Source organism: Hyperoodon ampullatus (assembly GCF_949752795.1).
Source record: "Hyperoodon ampullatus genome assembly, chromosome: 6".
NCBI lineage: Eukaryota > Metazoa > Chordata > Mammalia > Artiodactyla > Ziphiidae > Hyperoodon > Hyperoodon ampullatus.
In genome coordinates, this window is record NC_136919.1 from 123,538,222 (window position 1) to 123,560,333 (window position 22,112).

The window sequence follows — 22,112 nt, forward strand, 5'->3', positions numbered from 1 at the left end:
GGGCCTGCGCATCCGGAGCCTGTTCTCTGCAACGGGAGAGGCCTCAACAGTGAGAGGCCTGCGTACCGCAAAAAAAAAAAAAAAATAATAATAATAATAGTAACTAATTGCATTTTCTTGTCAACATCCAGCAGAAGTTATTAGGTTCATAGTTCAGGGAAATGCCATAGGCAGGGTTTATCTTTATTTCAGAAATATATGGCATTTAAAAAAATTTATATATGGAGCGATGTCAGCTGGATATCTCTTTAGTTGCTATAATGATTATACCCAATGCTTACTGAATAATGGGTCAAAATCAATTTACACACCATCTTTCATATTATATCAAAAGAAATCTGTATTTCAGTTCTTTCCATTCAACTTTTATAAATAATTTGAATGACTGTTCAACAGCATGCTTATCAATTTTGTGATACAATAAAACTCAAAAGGAGAGCTAAACCATTGAGATAAAATCTAATGTCAATAAATTCTCAAATGATGTGAAACTAACTAAATGAAATATAATGGGATCATATATAAGATATACGATTAGAAAAAAATGGCTAAAATATGACTGGGTTCATAGGAAATAATGAGAAAGAGCATTCAGAAAATTACTTGGATGAAAGCACAAATGTATCTAGTATCAGGATATGACTTTATTTTGAAAATTTGGTTTACCTCTTCTGGGAAGCCTTCCTGAACCTGAAATGGTATGATGGATATTATTCATCTATGGGTAAATTGGTTTGGTTAATGCTACTCCCCAAACAAAGATTATGAAATAATAGAAACTCTGCTTTTTTAAAAACGTTAGAATTCTTGTAACAAATTTTTTAAAATCCTTATAATTTACTATAACTCTAAGGGCACAGAAATACCAGAAAAGAACTCTAAGTTACACCTAAGGTCTGGGAATCTATCCTTCAATTGCTCCTTTTATATATATTTTTTCATGCAAGAACTCTCCATTTTCTCAACCTAAAGCAATCTACAGGTTCAATGCAATCCCTGTCAAATTACCAAGGGCATTTTTCACAGAATTAGAGCAAAAAATTGTACTTTATATGGAAACACAAAAGACCCCAAAAAGAGAAAGCAATCTTGAGAAAGAAGAACAGAGCTGGAGGAATAGGCTCCCTGACTTCAGACTATACCACAAAGCTACAGTAATCAAGACAGTATGGTACTGGCACAAAAACAGAAATATAGATCAATGGAACAGGATAGAAAGCCCAGAGATAAACCCACGCACCTATGGCCACCTAATCTATGACAAAGGAGGTGAGAATATACAATGCAGAAAAGACAGGCTCTTCAATAAGTGGTGCTGGGAAAACTGGACAGCTACATGTTAAAGAATGAAATTAGAACACTCCTTAACACCATACACAAAAATAAACTCAAAATGGATTAAAGACCTAAATATAACACTGGATACTATAAAACTCTTCGAGGAAAATACAAGCAGAACACTCTTTGCCATAAATCACAGCAAGATATTTTTGACCCACCACCTAGAGTAATGAAAATAAAAAAAAAAAAAAATAAACAAATGGGACCTAATGAAACTTAAAAGCTTTAGCACAGCAAAGGAAACCATAAACAAAAGACAACCCTCAGAATGGGAGGAAACGTGCAAACGAAGCAAATGATAAGGGATTAATCTCCAAAATATATAAACAGCTCATGCAGCTCAATATCAAAAAAACCAAACCACCCAATCAAAAAATGGGCAGAAGACCTAAATAGACATTTCTCCAAAATGACATACAGGTGGTCAACAAATACATGAAAAGGTGCTCAACATCACTAATTATTAGAGAAATGCAAATCAAAAGTACAATGAGGTATCTCCTCACACCTGTGAGAAGAGTCATCATCAAAAAATTTTCAAACAATAAATGCTGAAGAGGGTGTGGAGAAAACGGAACCCTCCTACACTGTTGGTGGGAATGTAAATTGGTACAGCCACTATGGAGAACAGTATGGAGTTTCCTTAAAAAACTAAAAACAGAACTACCATAAGACCCAGCAATCCCACTCCTAGGCATATATCCAGAGAAAACCATAATTCAAAAGGATGCATGCACCCCAATGTTCACTGCAGCACTATTTACAATAGCCAGGACATGGAAGCAACCTAAATATCCATAAACAGAGGAATGGATAAAGAAGATGTGGTACATATATACAATGGAATATTACTCAGCCATAAAAAGGAACAAAATAGTGCCATTTGCAGAGACATGGATGAACCCAGAGATTGTCATACAGAGTGAAGTAAGTCAGAAAGAGAAAAACAAATATCGTACAATATCACTTATATGTGGAATCTAGAAAAATGGTACAGGTGAACTTATTTGCCAAGTTCAAATAAGATGAATTTATTTTTGAAGCAGAAATACAGTCACAGATGTAGAGAACAAACTTATGGTTACCAAGGGGGAAGGGGAGTGGATGAATTGGGAGATTGGGACTGACATATACACTACTATGTATAAAATAGATAACTAATGAGAACCTACTGTATAGCACAGGGAACTCCACTCAATGCTCTGCGGTGACCTAAATGGGAAGGAAATCTAAAAAAGAGGGGATATATGTATATGTATGACAGATTCACTTTGCTGTAAAGCAAGAAACTAACCCAACATTGTAAAGCAACTAAACTCCAATAAAAATTAATTTAAAAAAGAAAAAACCAACTCTCCAATTTTCTCAAAGGTGGAAGCATCCTCACCATTTCCTCATAACTCAACTACCTCCTTTCCCCCTATATTCCACCTGCTTATATAAAAACGATTATTTAAAATACCTGACATTTCAAAAATTATCAAATATGCCACAAAGATGTAATTGTCAAAACAAAACATAAACTAACAACATCAATAAAAACACTAACAAAGACATTTGATAAAATGCATCTGGTATATTATGCTAATACACTTTTATAAAGATTATTGAGATCTCATCAGGAAGTAGTTTCTGGATTTTTCATATTTTTAAGATATTTTCAGGGTTTATTAAGTAGGACAGACATTTGAAAACATAACTAAAACAATATAATTAAAACATAACAAACAAATATAAAACATCAAACCACAGACCAGTGTGATGTACTTAAAGTAGTGCTTGGAAAGAAATTTAGAGTCCTAGATACTTATTCTACAACAGAAGAAGGCTGAAATTAAGGAGGTATGAATCTAATTTTTTAGTTTAGAAAAATATAGTAAAAGTCAAAGAAAAGAAGTAATAAATATGACTGTAAATCAATGAGAAAAACACAATAGGTAAGATGAACTATGTCGAAAATTGGTTTTTGACATAATTAATAAAACTGACAATTTCCTAGTGTAATAAGTTAAGGAAAAATGACAAAAAACCAAATAAATGAAATTTGAAAGAAAAAGCAACATAAATTTAAGCATGACAGACATTATAAAATCTTTAAGAGGATGTTATGAATAAATGTGTTAATAAATAGGAACATTTTAAACCAGGAGTGAAAAATCTTTGCTCCAAGAGAAGTCCAGTCCAGAAAATCTTCACCCACAAGATGATCATTAACTATTAGTAAATAAATAATTCTAATATACCACAAGCAATTACAAAGTGTAGAAAGATGAGAGGTATTAGTTGAGTCATTTTATGAAACCATCATTACACTGTTAACAAAACTTGACAAGGATTCTATGAGAAAGAAAACTTCATGGCCAATATTCACTCATGAGTAAAGATGTGAAATTGCTAAAATAGTAGCAAACTAAATCCAGTAATAAATAAAAAGTCAGATTTAGCCCGTAATTTCAAAGTTTGGTTTCTATTAGAAACCAATAGGTACAACATACTCAAATACATAAAGGAGAAAATGTATCTTATTTCAATACATGCAAACAAAAACAATTTTGGTTAAAATTAACATTCATTTAGGTGTAAAAAAAGTAAAACTCTCAGAAAGTCATATCCAGAAGGCCTAGTAAACAGTGTACAGTACATTTTCATTAACTAGATTAAATGCTAACACAAGTATCTAATTTGCTATTGTCAGAACCATAACAAATCAAAAGCAGCCACCAATACCCACTGGACAACATGATACTCAAGTTCCTAGCAAGTGCAGAAACAGAATAAAAATAACTAAAATTATAAGGTCTAGGGTGGAAAAAATTTTAAACTCTGTCACTACTTATAGATATTATGATTATCTACACTAATGATCCAAAATAACTTATGGGTAAATGATTATAATTCATAAAAGAGTTTAGAATGTTTTCTAAATTTGGGTCTATATTTTAAAATTATTAACCTTTCTCTATACCAGCTACAAATAGTTCAGAACTTCAATAAGATCAACAACATTCTCAATACCCATATAATGTTAGTTTTCTAGGAATAACACTGAAAATGTCTGAGAATCAAATTACAAACACACCCCTAAAGATAACAAATAAGCACCAAGAAATATAATGATATACCGCGGAATGAATAATTTAATATTTGAAAAAATGTAAATTATTCCCTAATTTATCAATAGACTTAATACAATTCTAAAATTCCAATATTCTGTGTGTATCTGCATATTGTGCATAAAGTCTGACAAGTTGAATCTAAAAGTTTAAAGAAAATCCTAATGTTAAGATTGGCAGGGCTTCCCTGGTGGCGCAGTGGTTGAGAGTGTGCCTGCCGATGAAGGGGACACGGGTTCATGCCCCAGTCTGGGAAGATCCCACATGCCACAGAGCGGCTGGGCCTGTGAGCCATGGCTGCTAAGCCTGTGTGTCCGGAGCCTGTGCTCCGCAACAGGAGAGGCCACAACAGTGAGAGGCCCACGTACCGCAAAAAAAAAAAAAAAAAAAAAAAGATTGGCAAAACATTCCCAAGAAGAAAAGCAAAGAAAGCAGAATGAACTTTACCAGATAGCAACAATTTTTATAAAGATATAGTACATAAGATATTATTTCATTAGCTCAAAGTTTTTCACTCACGGAACAGAACTGAGAAACCAGAATGAGAACACACAAATATGGAAACTTTTTATAATAGAGTCAACACTGCTGATCGATGTGGGAAAAGATACATTTTCTAATAAATGGTGCTGTTGATTGGATATCTAAGTAGGTAAAGCCTAAATAAATATTGGGCCCCTACCTCACATGATATAAAAATGAAGATGAGCTGCATTTAAGACCTAAATGTAAAAGGTAAAATTCTCAAGCTTAAAAAGACAATGTAGAACAGCAATTAAGCCTATCCTTTAAAAATTATTTGTAAATTTGACTAAAACAAAATTAAGAACTTCTACTCATTAGGCAATATATAGAGTTTTTAAAAAAAATATACAAAATGTGGGATAAGATATTTTCACCATGTACAACTGATGAAGGATATTATTCAAAAAAATTAAGAACACTCTGTGGATCAATAAGAAAAATAAAGAAATCAAAAAACTGGAAATAGAAATGAATAGTACTTTTACCTAAGAGAAGGTACAAATGGCCCATAAGCATAAATAAGAGATCAACTACATTAAAATTAGTAATATGCAAATTTATGTGACAATGAGTGATTATTTCGTACCACAAAATTGAGAAAAATGAAAAGTCAGACAGTAATATTAAGTGTTGACAGGATGCAGAGCAATGGGAATTCCATCCATTACTGATTGGAGTGAAATCAGTATATCAAACTTTGAAAAACAGTTTGTCATGTACTACATAATATAACTGAAACGTGCATTCCTCAGACATGCAAATTCTACTATTAAATATGTACCCTAAGAAAATATTGTCTCTATCCAGAACCATGAGCAAGAATACTTAGAGCAGCGTCATACATAACCCAAACCTGGGAACTCTCAGAATGTTTACAAAGTGGAAACCATTGTGGAAAATTAAACAACAGGGCATACACCCAGAGAAAACCATAATTCAAAAAGACACATGCACCCCTATGTTCATTGCAGCACTATTTACAATAGCCAGGTCACAGAAGCAACCTAAATGCCCATCAACAGACGAATGGATAAAGAAGATGTGGTACATATATACAATGGAATATTACTCAGCCATAAAAAGCAACAAAATTGGGTTATTTGTAGAGACGTTCATGGACCTAGTGACTGTCATACAGACAGAAGTAAGTCAGAAAGAAAAACAAATATTGTATGTTAATGCCTATCATGTGGAATCTAGAAAAATGGTACAGATGAACTGGTTTGCAAGGCAGAAATAGAGACACAGATGTAGAGAACAAATGTATGGACACCAGGGGGGAAAGCGGCGGGGGGGTGGGGGCAGAGGGAGGATGGTGGTGGGGAAAAAAATAATCTTTTGAAGTCTTATAATTTCCATTTTGGAGTTCACCCATTTCATTAAAAGTTATCTGCTTTACTGGTAAAAATGATTTTATATTTAGTTCGGGTGAAGGGAGGTGATAGAATGGTACAATGAGACCCTTGTCATAATACATGTTTAAAAAACCTAGGAGTTTAAAGATTTGAAAAGTTTATATAAAAAAAATTAAACAACAGTTACAACAAATCAACAAGAAGTGCACACACAAGAATGGATCTCAAAATTAATTTTGAATGAAAGAAGAAAGCCATACTATTTGATTCAATGTTTAGATAAAGTCCAAACATAGGCAAAATGCAACAATATTTGTTTAGACATAAGAAATTACAGAGAAAAGTAAGAGTGAATACAAATTTCAAGACTTGGAGGAGACAGAATAGTACCAATGACCCTTTCTTGGCCTGCTTATTGGGAACAGAGATGTTTATCTTATTTTGACTTTATAACTGCATGTGTGTTTATGTGTGCATATTTTATTTAGGTTATATTCTACGGTATTTTAAAAAAATGATAAATTACAGTCTATTGCACTTTTCATGTATCTTCCAGTGAATCATATACATACTAGCATTTAAAAGTATTTTAATTGCACACAAAATTTGTACTTTAGGAAACTTGTTTTATCACCAACTTTCTTTGTATGTCAATTTCCCTTGCCCTGAGCTCTGATGAGAAAATTAAAGGTACATTTTTCCAGGAGGCAGAAAGGGTAGTACGTGGCAGAAATAAATGTGAAGTATTGGATTTTGTGTCCAAAACTCATTGGCACAAGCAAAGGATAGGCACATCAAATCAAGTGAAAGTAACTTAGATGGAAAAATAATTATAGTTATCATTGGTGGAGTTTATAATATGTGCAAATAATTGGCCAATTACTTTATAGTATCTTTAATCCTTATAGCAATTCTGCAAAGTAGAACATCAGACAGACAAATTGACTTGCCACTTACACAGAAAAGCTAGGATATGAACCCAGGTGTGTCTCTCTCCCGTATGTTCTCTGGCCATTACTTAATTTTGCCCAAATATTATCATTCGATGTCTGATGGTGGGGTGTAATGGAGCATAAGACGACCTTTTAATCTCTCTCTACAAATTATTGGCTGTTTGACCTTGGATAATATTTCATGAATTCTTAGGAACTCATTTCTTTTTCTTTCCTTTTTTCTTTTTACAAATTGGGGATTATAATACCTATCTATCAAAGTCATTGTGAAATTTAAATAAAATACATATGCAAAGCCCCTAGTACAAAACATCTATTCAATTATTATTTTTATTATTATTACTAACTTGTGGTTAAATTATGAGAACATCTCCCCAAACTTTCAGCATCTTGTGGTTAAAAAAAGAAACAAATGGTTGGATGAATACAGGGCTGATCAAGCAAATAGAGGAAAAAGATCAGAGGACTGGAAAAGTAAGGATTCTGGTAAGAAGCTTGCCTTTCTCACTGTTCACGGAGTCATGCCAAGGTTGGAGGGATGATGTCATATGGAAGAGGCTGATGCTCTGAGGGACAGGGAACATTCTTATGACAAGCAGGGGGGTAGGGGACAGTCTTATTTGGAGGAAAGGAATGCAAGAAGAAAATGGAAGACTCTAATTAAGTCAAGCACACCTGATCCAGAGCTGAGACCATCCAAAGCCCTGAACACTGTCATAACTAAGTGAGTATCTCACTACTGTCTTCCCGGGGAGAGAAGTCAGGAGGAAGGCTGGTCAGGAGAACCTCAGCCTGCAGCTACTTGTGACTCTGCTGCTGATTTGACCTGGGATGCACCATTTCCGTGTTGCTAAGATGTCTTTACCAAACCACAGCCTCTCAATTTCTGTGATATCCTCACCATGACAAAAAAAACAAAAAAACAAAACAAACAAACAAAAAAACCCACGAAACAAAAAACAGACAAAAAACCCAACAGAGCTCCTTTGGTTGAATAATAGAATATGGACCTCCTATCATCAGTGAAGGTTGTTACCTTCACTCGGTTATTACGTCTATACCCTTCTGAATCCCTGTTTCCAACAACCTAAGTCCTTCTAGAAGGACATAATTTTTCCTGTTACTTTTCCAAGAAGTAAAATGTTTCCTCTTTCCCTAGCCTAAGACTAGAATCTGCTATGCATAGACAGACCTACTGGATCCCATTGAACTGCCTGTTAGTTTGCCCAGGTATGGCCAACTTCAGGTCCCTGGCTCTTCTGATCCACCTGCCAGTGTCTAGAACTGAGGTCCTCCTTCCATCCTTGGCCCAGCCAGTTGGATACACCACAGCCCTAATGAGCGAATCTAGCTCAAGATAACATGTGTTCCAAGTCAAGTCTCATGAATAAATCCAAGATAGCCCCAGAAATGACGGAAAGACACTCTGGAAGTATAAAGCACGGCAGATTTCTAAAACTCGAATGACCTCTGTTCAGCTCATATTGTAAACGCTGTGCATTATTTTTTTCTCTTTCTGAAATTTGAAATTGTTTTGGTTCTGCCCAGCGTTGACCTCCAATGTCCCCATGAAACCTACCTGACTGGGTGCAGAAGAAACACTAATGAGAGATCCTGTAAGTGACAAAGCAAAGCAGCACCTTGGGGTACACTGAGCTCCATACCTGAGCGCAGAGCCTCTTTCTGAATGCTCCCATGGTCATGCCAGTCCTTTCTTCTTAAACCATCTGTCCATGCATAGAATTGCCCATCTCCCAGGCCCAGTGGAAATGTCTGTGGAAAAGGAAAGTATTCAGAGCATAAAAAGGAGGTATTTCCTTTCGCATGGCAGGTAAACTCAGCCAGGCACGTCACAGGCAATCAAAGAACACTCGAATAAGTGATCCTCCTCAGTCTACTGAAGAGGAAGCTGTTGCTAGTGACCAGATGAATACACATTTTAAAACCTTTCTCCGTTTTAAAAATAAGAGCATGTGTCGCACACAGCACCTACCATTTCCAATTTTATTTCATCCAGAGACGTTAATAATTTAGTGTACCACCTCGTCTGAGCATAAATGCCTAGCTGTTTTCACTTGCCCCAAGTGTAAATAGTAGTAGTATTGATTTTGTATCATGGAAATACTTTTGTTTGTGATTTGTACAATTTTACTTGTTTTGATCAAGTATATTTGAATGGCCTGGTGACAATATTAGCAAGCATTTATTGAATGCTGTGTACCAGGTACTAAGTTGCATACTCTGTGTATAGAAAGAAGATCTTTCGGTCTTTATCATAGTCTTCGGTCGTAAACCTTTATTATTCTGCTAATTAATCGAAGGCCCAGAGAAGTAAAATAACTTGAATGAAACCACAGGGGCCAAGTCAGGACTTGGACCAGTTCTATTAAGACCAACATCGTGGTCCTAACAGCTATTAAATACTGCCTACCACCTAGATTTCTGTCAAATTATGGTGTGTGGTTATGCTTATAGTTGAAATTATCATAAAGTCAACAACGGTAGTCACAACATGTTTTATGCTTTAGTAAAATTCAATATATTCAAATGTCACCTTGAAATTATTTCTGTGTGCATGGCTGAAGCTACTTCTCTCTTTATGGTGTTTATTTGGTCATAAACAAAAAATGTTTTGAATGAAATGTATTTTACAATCTTAACAGTCAAGATAATGTAAAATAAATGTTTTCATATTCACATACCATTTTTCTTTTATCTGGTTCATTTTTGGAAATAAATAAAACATCAACAGAATAAAGAGAACACTTTTGAAAGTTTCAATTTAAAACAAAAGATAAATAATTTCAGTGAGGAAATTTTACCCTAAGAGCCTTTCCAAGGCAAATAAAAGGTCTTACTTCTTCTTTTAAAACAGTACAACTACTGTGCTTATGAAAAAATTATCTACCTTGGGTCCATCTTTATAGCTTATAAAGGATCCACTTTTTTTGACAGAATAAAAATGGACTTAATATAAAAAAGGTAGTTAAATCAGAAGAAAGATTTTCCAGATCAGGTGACTATTATCTGTATATTTAAAAAAAATTATTCATAATAGTGGTGAGTTCAGGAAAACAACAGGAATAAACAAAGGATGATGGTGAGTTTATATAAAATATTAAGGATAAAAAGGAAAAATTTTAAAGGAGGATGACAGGAAAGAAAAGATGGAAAAATTAACAGAAAATATAAAAATAGAAGAAAATGGAATAAAACAATTTTGGGGTTATAATAGAAATACTAAAAAAACTCATGCTTTTTTTCCTGATCAATATTGCTTTTATAATTAGAAATTTTCCCAAACTCAGCTGTGAATGGGAAGTTTTAAGTAACCAAATAACTTTAAAGTACAAAACCCATGTTTTGTCTCAGCCATGCATTTCCAATGATCAGTGCTGAGCAATCACAGAAATCTTACAGATTCAGATAATACCAATTTATAATAAACGTCACCTTCAGATCAAAACAGATAATTTCAAAATAAACTTTGCCATGAAACCTGGAGATGTTCTTGTGTAAACTCTGAATATGCAAAGCTCTCTCTGATTACCTGTTGGTTCACAAGCCAGCCCCCTACTCCCCCCACCAACATGGAGGGCAGGAAAGGGAGAGAGGCAGACCCTCCGGATGGGCAGGGGGTGGGTTTAATATGCAGGGAACTTACACACGAGGCTTGTCCTGCAAGACAACCTGATCTCTGCACCCGTCTGCCTGAATCTTAAAAGCTTATAAAGAGGCCTTAACAGGGTCCAGTCACTATTCAGCCCAGACGGTCTCAACAGCACTTTACTCTCAAGTCTGCATCCTTGAAACCGGTTCCCACCTTGGGAATGGGTGGTGGACGTCCCTTCCAAGGACAGGGGAAGGGTGAGCAGCCTCCCATCACTCAGGTCCACCTGGCAGGTGGACCAGCTGCCATGACCTCCTGGTGACCTCCTCCAACACCCCACCCCTTGAGACAGGCTCTTACAATCTCACAGGACCTCACTTTTGCAGTGTGCCCTGAGCAGGTCTGCAAGGGGTCTTTTGAGCCTGGAGGTGGCTCCAGGCAGCCATCTGACTGCGCTGCAGGCAGAGACCTTGGCAGCAATACAGGTACAGGCAAGAGAAGACACAGATCGAGATGATTCTCAAAACCATAACAATTTGCTTCCACCAAGAGCCCTGTGATTCGAACCACTGGTTTATGAAGTCCTCTAGGCTGGGGTCTGATCACGCAGGACTTTCACTTGTGTCCTCCTGTGATTGAATAAAGATGACACATCAGCAGACTCATCGGGTGTGAACACACAGCACTGTCTGGATGATTCTTCCTTGTGAGGCAGGGACAATGTCCAAGGCCTTCCTGTCTGGGAGGACAGCCCTCCTCGTTAGACGCACTTCAGTGTTCAGTAAAGACAGCCTTGTTGGCTTCATTCAAGGCTTGCTAGGTGACTGTAGTCAGGGCTTCCGTGTGAGCTGTGATATCCTGCAGGCCGACGGGGGGATAAAGATGGCAGCCGAAGGGCGGTTCCAGTGGGAAACAGAGCGTGGCCTCCGGCTGTTTAGGAACTTGACCTGGCTGTGCATACCACACACACTGGCCGCGGGAGGCGCACTGTTAGCCTTGAGGAGATAGACTGGGGGCCAGAGATGCCAGGCCAGGGCCCCAACTTCTCCCCTCACCCAAGGGTGCACCTTCCATCCCAGGTGTGGTGCGTTCCCACTGTCCCAGCTGGCAGCAGGACCATGGGGTCCCAGTGGAGGCTGAGTGGTTCCCCCTCACCCAGGGGTGCGAGGTAACCCACCCATCCCTGTGGGATATCCCATCGCAAATCCCAGTAGCTGCACCTGTCCCAGGTGTGATGGGGCTTGGTGTTCTCAGCCCACAGCAGGCTGACCCCCAGTGTTTCCACCATTTCTGTACCTTTACAGTCTTGGGTGCTTCGGCAGGGGTCCCCAGTCTGGCATATGGGGTACCAGGCCCCACTGATGGATTGCTCAAATGTATCAAAGGCGAAGTGGTAACTTAGTCCCCCTGACTATGCTGTTTTACTTGTTAGTAATTAATCTGCTGTTTTAATATTCCATTTTTTTCCTTTCTACCAATCCTGCTGCTTGTGAGTTATAGGAGAGATGGAACCTCCATCCCATACCATGTTATTTTACCCAGTCTTGCACATCATGACCTTTGAAAATGACCCCTGATCGCTAGCCGACAATGGCATCCATACAGGGCATTCAGTTTCTCTAATTACCTAATGGGTGAAAAAAAACTGCCTGGTTTGAGTGCAAAAAGGGCAAGTTTGGGTTAAGCCAGACACAGCGTCCTCACAAGCTGAGGCATATTTTGAATGCTCACTTGGACGGAGGGGACCGATATGATCAATTTGCCAATCCCTCAACTGTTGGGGACGCCTCTGCTGGATGGCCCCAGACTCCTTTGACAGTCGCCTTGGGGTTGTTTAGAACACACAGGACATGCTGCTACTGCATGAACCAGTCACTGTATTTCAAGGGCAACTCGGCATCCTTGGGGACTGCCCAGGAAGGGGTGCATGGGGACAAGTATAGGCACTAAGCGGCCCCTCTTTCTGTGCACCCCATCTGATGCATCTCCTGAAGGATCAGTTTTTAGGGCTCATACTGAGCTGGACCATCGCCTCCTGATGGCCTAGTGGGTCAGTACCTCACGGACCAGGATGGGGAAGACAGTGCCGACTGCCTCAGGCTCTTGCTGGTGAACATAAAAGTCTTTCTGCACATATGAGCCCCCAAGGGCTTATTCATGATCATCCATCCCAGGCTTCCCCTTGTCTACACCATCAGGTCAAGCCCTAGAGAACAGCCCAGCTGTCAGGGCCAAGGGTTAACAGCCAGGGCTCAGGGGTGATGACCAGCTCAGCAGGTCTGAGTCTAGCCCAGCGGCTGCTGCAGTCCCTTCTAGTTTCCATCTAGACAGTATCCTTGTTGGGCTGAAGAGCAACTGAAGCCCCTGTGGTTGGGGTGCCCTGACTAGACCCACGGGTATGCCAGGCTTCAGCGGAAATTTCCCCATGTCCTCTCTAAAGGCTGCAGGGACCACCACAAAAATAGGGGAGGGGGCGTTGGGAGGATCTACAGGCTCTACGGGGCCTAAGAGCATTTGCATTTCTAGAGACAGTGGACAGGCAGACAGGGGCTTCTCTGCTGCAGACAGGCTGCCACTTTGTCACCGTGGGAGTTTGTGGGGATCCATGGAACATCTCCTCAACCCACCCCTTGATTGACAGGGAAGCTACTACAACATGCTGTTTCTTCCTGGGATGCTCCACCTGGAGAAGCGTGAGGTAGACTGCCAGGGTCTTCTGCTCTCTGCAGGGCTACTTGGCTTCTGCCCCCTTCCAGAACTGGGACCAAAATCCCAGGGGAACTCTCTGCTCCTGTTGTACCTACTCCTACAGAGTCCTACCCATACTTCCGGGAGTCACAGATCCACCCAACTCAAATGGCACCCCTGCTTGGGAGATGCCCGGAGCTTTAATCTGCTTCCCTGGTATTTTAGCTTCTCAACGGCCGCTTGCTGACCTGATCCACAGTCCCACACAGGCCTTTTCTTTACCAGGTAGTAAAACGGATGCATACACTATGCCAGGTGGGAAATAAAAGCCCTCCCCAAGCCCCTACAAAGGCTGGCACCTCTTCCAGGGGTCAGATAGGTTGCACCTTCTCAAACACAGCTGCTGAGACAATGCATGTCTTACCCGAACAAGCAATTCCCAAATCGTCACTGCAGTGCCTTGAATTGTCTGTGGCTTCACTGCCCAGCCCCTCCCTCACAGGTGTTCTGGCAAAGTCTGCAGTGCCCTGAAGCAGAGGCTAGTCTTCACGTGTTAACACTGTATCATCAGTGTGTCAGGCCCATTTTACAGATGTGGGAAGGGAACAGGGACAGGTCTCGGGCTCCCGTCCCACTGTAAGCAGCTCTTGGTAGGAAACCGCCCTCAGCAGGAAGCCCCTTTCCGTGTCACTTTAGCAGAGCTGTATTGTGACTAACTTTTCACCAGGCACCCCATGCTCTACTCATCTCCAACCCAGGCGCACTTTTCGAGTCTTTTGATCACACAATACTTTTGATCTACAGAAAGAACGTACAAGTGTAGGCAAAGACGTGGAAATGAAGAATCAGTAATTAACAGGTGACTAGATCTCTTCCCTAGCATCTCCTCCCATAAGGTTGCAAACAAACTGTGGGTGCAAGAGAACATCTAGAGGAAGATGACGAGTCCACGAGCCTGCACACAGTGGGGGACGGCGGTGACCCTGACCCTCCATCTCAGTGATTAACTGAGATTACTCCCTCCTTCCCTTTAAAACTTCCACGGCGAGCAGAATCTCAGAGGTGTTTTTGGGGGACACAGAGTTCACCACCTCCCCAGACTGTCAGCACTCTGATTAAAGACAACTTTCCCTTCTAGGAACATCTGTGAGTTTGATTTTGTAAACGGCGAGAAGTGGGACCCTATTCAACAACACCACGACTTGCAAGGGCTGTGCAGCAGCTTCCGGGCACCACTGCTGTCTCTCCCACGTGAAGGCAAACTGATCGCTTGACTCTGGCCAGGGGTGGACTGAAGAAAGCATTTGCTAAGTCCAGCTCAGCATGGTGCACTCCTAGGACCATGGCCAAGGCATCTTAGAGGGGGGCAGTGACGTGGACCGCCTTGCTCATATCTCCTAGTGCAGCGTCATCCGCCAGGAGCCATCTGGCTTTTTTTACTGGCCTTACGGGGCTGTGGAAAGCACTACGGCCCGGGAGTATGATACCCGCTCTGTGCAGTTCTTAGATAGTTTCTCCTATTTCCTTAGGCTCCCAGGCAGTTAATTTGGTTCGACAGTTACCAGGCTTCAAAGGAGCGGTAGACTTACTGGCTCCCAGCCGGTGTTTCCCCTCAGCACTGATGTGATTACTGTAACCTGAGGCCAATTTCACCATTAAGGGTTTGCAGAGTTTGACCTCCTAGGAGATCAACACCCAATTTGTTCTTTGGTATCGGAGAGACTAAAACTTTGTCATCTCGTGGTGGAGAACGCCCGATTTGCACGGTCAAAGGGACCTTCCTACCTTCCTGACGTAACTGTCCTCTTGAACCATCAACTGTGCTGTAATAGAGCACATTCAGTTCCAGCAGCAACCAGAGCCGTCACCTGTTGTTTATTTCTGGGGACCAATGACTAGGGAGCTCAACGTGAGGCCTCTGATCACCCCCCGATGGCCCTCAGCTGGAGGTGATCTCGGCCCTCGTCCTATACCGGGGGTGTGGCAGGCACGGACCCCGAAGAGGGCTGTATCCCCGAGGCCTCTGCTGGGGCAGGTGGGCCGTCGGGGATGAGAGGGGCGGTGCGGCAAGTCTGAACTGCTGCTCAGGTTTTAAGTGTTTCCACAGGCTGGTCTATCTTGTCAGGTGGGCCCCGGGCCGCACTGAGGTCAAACCACCTTTGCTTCTGGGTTATTGTCACTGTTGGAATAGCCTGTGGCGTTTCAAGCTCTCCCTGTCTCTCTCGGGTCTTTCCCACAGCCTGCACCCATTCGCAGGATTTGACCGTTTCCCCCAGATTAGCAATGGGCAATGGACTATCCAGCATCGTAAGTGACGTGTCTCACAGCTGAGCTCAGGGTGGACGTCTCGTCCCATAGCCGGTGCTGGGGCGGGCGGGAGTGTCTCGGCTTTCACTCCTGCAGTAAACGGGGCAGCCTTCCAAGACCGGGGGTAGTTGGCCTGTTTCATTTCCAACTACCTAAGAATCCGCTGCACCTCCTCTCTAGATTGCTAGGGTCCCAAGCCTCCCAACAGCTAGAATAAACCAACCTGTAAGCACCTGGAACCCCCAGCGCCATGCAGGTGCCGCTGGAGGGCAGGGGTGTGGGTGTGTGTGGGGGGCTAGTGCTCATTTCCTCTGCCCGCCATCCCATAGCCGCACTAACCTCTCCCGGATCCTTTCTCTGGCCTTTTGCTGGAACTCGGAAGCTGCATCCATCATGTCGGCGGTGATATATTCTCCCCTCAGGAACGTTTCCTGAGCTGGGGGCTGCCCGCTGGCTGGGGCTGCCCTTGATGGGCTTCTGCTGTCCTTTGTATGAGGGGTGGACGGCAAGGGGCTTTCACCCGTTCCACCGTCAACCACCACAGTGTCCTCGTCTTCATGCTCATCAACTTCCCAGGGGTCCCACGTCTCGGCGTCCCAACCAGGATGTCACAAGCGCTGGACCTTCATCCGCCGGCCTGCAGCCTCGTTTTGCAAACAGCCGACTGCAGTCCCCAGGCCAGCATCGCTCCCGCTCGCCTGCCGCCAGCAGAGCAGGGGACTCCGCGCCTCCTCCTGGGGCCTCGGCCCTCCTTTCAGCCTCTAGTCGGCATCTGTGGAGCAGAGGGCAGCCCACTGAGGGGACCAGTTCTCTCCCGTCTGGGAGGCCAGGGCCTAGAGCAGTTCGGACGGCTGCCTTGGACCAGCTGGCGTCTTCAGGGCGTCCACAGCATCCAACACTTAGGACGCCCCTCCTCCCACAGAGGCCGGCGGCCAACTCGGGGTCTCCCCTGTGGGCATCTGTCTCAAGGCCCGCTTCTTGGAGGGCTCCCCAGTTGTTAGTGCACAAGCCAGCGCCCTACACAGACAGCAAGGAGAGACCCACCGAGAAGGAGGCAGGCCCTCCAGGTGGGCGCGGGCGCGTGTAACAGAGAACTTACACAGCAGGCTTATCCCCAGCGCCCCCGAAACAAGCCGCCCTCCGCACTCGCCCGCCCGCGGAGCCTCAGAAGTTTACCTAGAGGCCTTAAGGGGCTCGGGCACTCTCCAATCAGGTGGTCCCCACGCCGCTTTGCTCTCTGAAGGCGGCGTTCCCGAAAAAGCGCCCGCTGGGGAGAGGAGGCAGGGCTTGCGTTCCCGGATGCGGAAGGGGCGGAGCCTCTGGTTGCCTGGTCCAAGCTTGCGGTTAACCAGAGGTCACGACCTCTCCCCGCCCTCCTCCAACATTACCAGGCACATTCTATTTCCCTCGCTTTGATCTAGGTAATGCTGAGAATCCGTAGCAGCTGGTAACACAAGGGCAGATTGACTGCAGGAGTTAATCTCCGCTTTCTCCAGAAACCCCATGAAAATGGCAGTGACGCACCAGAGGAATCAAGAAAGCAGACAGTGGAACTGACATGATCTTCTTGTAAATGGCTGAGAGTTACTGGGAGGGAAGTGTATTTTGTTCTTTGTCTGTTTTTGTTTTGCCAGTGAACTTCTAAAATATGTGAAATTGGAGGCATCAGGTGTTTCTGAGGGCGAGGTTATAGGTGAAAACGATAAGATTGACATCGTTGCACAGGGTTGTTAGATGCTCCTGGGTTCCCTCCCCCTTCCCAACAACGAGGTGATTTCTGAGGCCCACCCACCAGGCTACCCCCCTGTAGAGGGTTGGAGTTTGAATGAGACAAGCATGTTTTCATGCTACGAAACACAGTTGACAGGAGGATGCCACCGTGTAATGAAAACCAGTGTTCCACGTGAGTCTATACACTAAGCGTTGTTACCCACAGCTCACCAGCTCCCAGAAATCTGCCAGCCTGCCTCACACCTGTTAGACAAGAGAAGCTAAATCCCTACAGGGGGCAGGACACGAATAAAGACGCAGATGTAGAGAATGGACTTGAGGACACGGGGAGGGGGGAGGGTAAGCTGTGACAAAGTGAGAGTGGCATGGACATATATACACTACCAAATGTCAAATAGATAGCTAGTGGGAAGCAGCCGCATAGCACAGGGAGATCAGCTCGGTGCTTTGTGACCACCTAGAGGGGTGGGATAGGGAGGGTGGGAGGGAGGGAGATGCAAGAGGGAGGAGATATGCGGACATACGTATATGTATAACTGATTCACTTTGTTATACAGCAGAAACTAACACACCATTGTAAAGCAATTATACTCCAATAAAGATGTTTTAAAAAAAAATGCCTATAGGAGATTTGAGTCAAAAGCCAGGAACGGATACGGGCTCCTCCGTAACTACTCTGGGACGTGTTCCCAACACACGGAGCACCGTAGTAGCATTTTCACTCCTCCACATACAACTGAGAACAGGCAGCCAAGGATCGCCAGGCATTTGAGAGAACTTTTAACATAAAATCGGCGGCCGACATAAACAAAAGCTGTAATAAACTTGAAGGAAACTGAGGCAATGTAAGGCTCAGAAGAAAACGTCTGCCCCAAAATCTAAATTTAATTTCCTCAGAGAGCTTTAAGAAAAGGTTCTCTATAGAAAGAGAAATTTTAAAAAGAGAAGTATTTAGGGACTAAGGAAGAGCTCTTGGAAAGTGAAAATGAGATAGCAGGACAGAGTATTTTACAGGCAATTGGAAAATGATGGTCAAAGGAACCCTACTAAGAAATTTAAAATAGAAGAAAAAGGAGGAGGATAAGGAGGAGGGAAAGGAGGAGGGAAAGGAGGAGAGGGAGGGGAGGAAGGGGAAAACAACAAGAGAGTCAGAGGCATAAAAATATAAGTTGAGGGGCTTCCCTGGTGGCACAGTGGTTAAGAATCTGCCTGCCAATGCCGGGGACATAGGTTTGAGTCCTGGTCCAGGAAGATCCCACATGCCACCGAGCAACTAAGCCCGTGCACCACAACTACTGAGCCGGCGTGCCACGACTACTGAAGCCCACGCACCTAGAGCCCGTGCTCCGCAACAAGAGAAGCCACCGCACTGAGAAGCCCGCTCACCGCAACGAAGAGTAGCCCCCGCTCGCCGCAACTAGAGAAAGCCCGCGCACAGCAACGAAGACCCAACGCAGCCAAAAATAAATAAATTTATTTTTTTAAAAAAGAGTATTTAAAAATATATATATAAGTTGAAGAGAGGTAGCAAAATAGCAGCAAGCCTAGAGCTGATCCAGTCCTGAATGTACAAGGGGGGTGGAAAGCAGATCCAGAAAGGTTGTCTTTGTGGGGGAAAAAAAAGTGAACAGAAAAAACAAACTTACTCTTTGCCTATTTTTTAAACATATTAAAAGGAGAGTTACAGTTCTTCCAAAGAGGTTGGGATGAATTAATGATGCATATATAAAAATCTAAGCAAATGAAAAATGGGTCAATTAATAAGGCTAGAGGTTAAGAAAAAACAATGTATAAGCAGGAAAGTGTAATTATAGCACACTACTTGATTTAGGTATGAATATTCTTACCTAAATATTAGTTTAACTAAAATTGATGTTATAACTATACTGGAAGTTGAGGGAAAGGGTGGAAAAAGTTAAAAATACATCTTATATAATAGAACAATAGATAAAATCAAAATAAAAAAACAAAGAACAGCAATATACACATGCTATCTACAAATACGGAAGCATTTAATAGAATAAAGATAAAAAATTGATGTGGTTGCCCCTGGGTATCAGAAATTTCAAGTAGAGAGAAGTGGTCCAGGACATTTCTGGTTATCATTATGGGCTTTATATTATGACTACATTTAAAAAATATTTTCAAATATTACAAAATATTTTCAAATATTTCAAATATTATAAATTTATTTATATAAATAAATCTCAAATAAAATTTCTTAGACGTTCCTGGCAGTTATTGCTCCTGCAAGGTGTGTCGGCATCATGAGGATATTTCCTGATGTTAGAGGGTTCAGGTTAAAGCAGATCATCTGGAACTGCTTTAATTACGGCTATCTGAGGATTGGCCCCACTCATGTCTCTTCTCATCTATATCTGTGTTACTCACACCAGCAAATCAGCATCACCTGGGAACTTGTTAGAAATACAATCCCCTGCTCCCAATTCATGCCTGTTAAATCAGAAACTTTCAGAGAGACAGAGAAGTCTGTTTTAATAAGTTCTCCAGGTGATTTTGAGGGCAACTAATCCATATGAATAGGAAGAAACACAATGATCACATTAGGTAAAGATGTCATAAGTCTTAGCAATTTTTTTTCTATCTATCTCCTCTTGTAAGGGAAACAAAAGCAAACATAAAGAAATGGCCCTAATTAAACTTAAAAACTTTTTCACAGCCAAAGGAACCATCTACACAATGAAAAGGCAAACTACCAAATAGGAGAAGATATTTGCAAATGATGTGACTGATAAGGTTTAATAACCAAAGCATATAAATAGCTCATATGACTCAACATTAAAAACAACTGATTAAAAAATGGGCAGAAGACCTGAATAAACCTTTTGCAAAGGAGACATACAGACAGCCAACATGAAAAGATGCTTAACATTGCTAATTATCAGAGAAATGCAAATCAAAACCACAATGAGATATCACCTCACACCTGTTAGAATGGCTATTATCAAAAAAGACAAATAAAAATGTTGGCTAGGAGGTGGAGAAAAGGGAACCCTAGGACACCATTGGTGGGAATGTAAATTGGTGCAGCCACTATGGAAAACAGTATGGAGGTTTCTCACAAAATTAAAACTAGAACTACCATATAATTCAGCAATCCAGTCCTGGGTATATATCTGAAGAAAATGAAAACAGTAATTCAGAAAGGTATATGCACCCCCAGGCTCATAGCAGCATTATTTACAATAGCCAAGAAATGGATGCAACCTAAGTATCTATCAACAGATAAAGGGATAAAGAAGATATGATATAGATATACAGTGGAATATTGGTCAGCCATAAAAAAGAATGAAATTTTGCCATTTTCAGGAACATGAATGGACCTGGAGGGTATTATGCTTAGTGAAATAAGACAGAGAAATACAAATAATGTATGATATTACTTATATGTGGAATCTGAAAAATAAAGCAAATGAATAAATATAGCACAACAGAAACAGACTCATAGATACAGAGAACAAATGTAGTGGCTACTACTGGGGGTGGTGGGGGGGAGGGGCAATAACAGGATAGGGGATTAAGAGGTACAGACTGCTAGGTATAAAATAAGCAAGATACAAGAATGTAATGTGCAGCACAGGGGATATAGCCAACAGTTTATAATATCTTTAAATTGAGTATAATCTATAAAAATATCAAATCACTGTTGTTCACCTGAAACTAATATAACATTGTAATCAACTATCGTTAAAACTTAAAAAAAAACATGCAAGACTTATTCACAAAACACATGTCACTAAGGTAGAAGGTTTTAATTAATAAATTTATTTTTTTGATGGCCGATGACCACTATAGAGGTTAGATGTGTTTGCATCCTTTTCACCTGCCAGAAAGGTGGGTGAATAAACCTAAATCGATTCCAGACCACTTGTATAGAACTACCTTGGTTCTGAAAGCTTAACCACCAGTAAATGACCCAGCAGTGTTCTGGTCTTTCCTTTCAGGTGCACCATCTCCACTGCCAGATCCATTGGCTTCTCTGCTGGGTGATACCCTATGTCCTCTGTAACAGCAGTAGAGATCCATTATCTACGACCTTGTAAACAAACAGAGCACCGTACCTGCAGAAGACATATTTTAGACCCCTCACTAGATCGGCCACTTATTTGTGAGCATCCTTTTTCACTCTGTGGACTTTATTTTCATTGTAATGTTTCTACAAATAATTAACTTGAAAAAAATAGCAGGGATGGAAGAGAGAATCTAGTTAAGTAGAAACCATATGTAATCATTAGAGCTGAATCCAGGAGCCCATCAAAAGATAATATACTCGAGAATGGGTCATGAGAAGAAGTTTCCAAGGGTAAAACATTACTCATAGACAGTGTGTTTATCAGAAGTAGCAAACTCAAATATCTTCTGGGGTCACAGATGTGACACAAATGGGTGAGAAACTAGGATGTACCTCTCTAGGAAATGATAGGCTTTGGGCTACCTGACCACTGTACTTAACTTTTATATAATCTCA

General features: G+C 41.5%; 1 protein-coding gene across 1 annotated transcript in view; it reads right to left on the minus strand.

Moving 5' to 3' along the window:
* Positions 1-22,112, minus strand: part of GALNTL6 (polypeptide N-acetylgalactosaminyltransferase like 6) — a gene marked incomplete at both ends in the record, with an annotated part of 1,117,369 nt that overhangs the window by 737,930 nt on the left and 357,327 nt on the right. Inside the window, one exon of the mRNA XM_079705645.1 lies at positions 8,952-9,060. Coding sequence (XP_079561771.1) covers positions 8,952-9,060 — 109 coding nt within the window. The remainder of the gene's footprint in view (positions 1-8,951; positions 9,061-22,112) is intronic.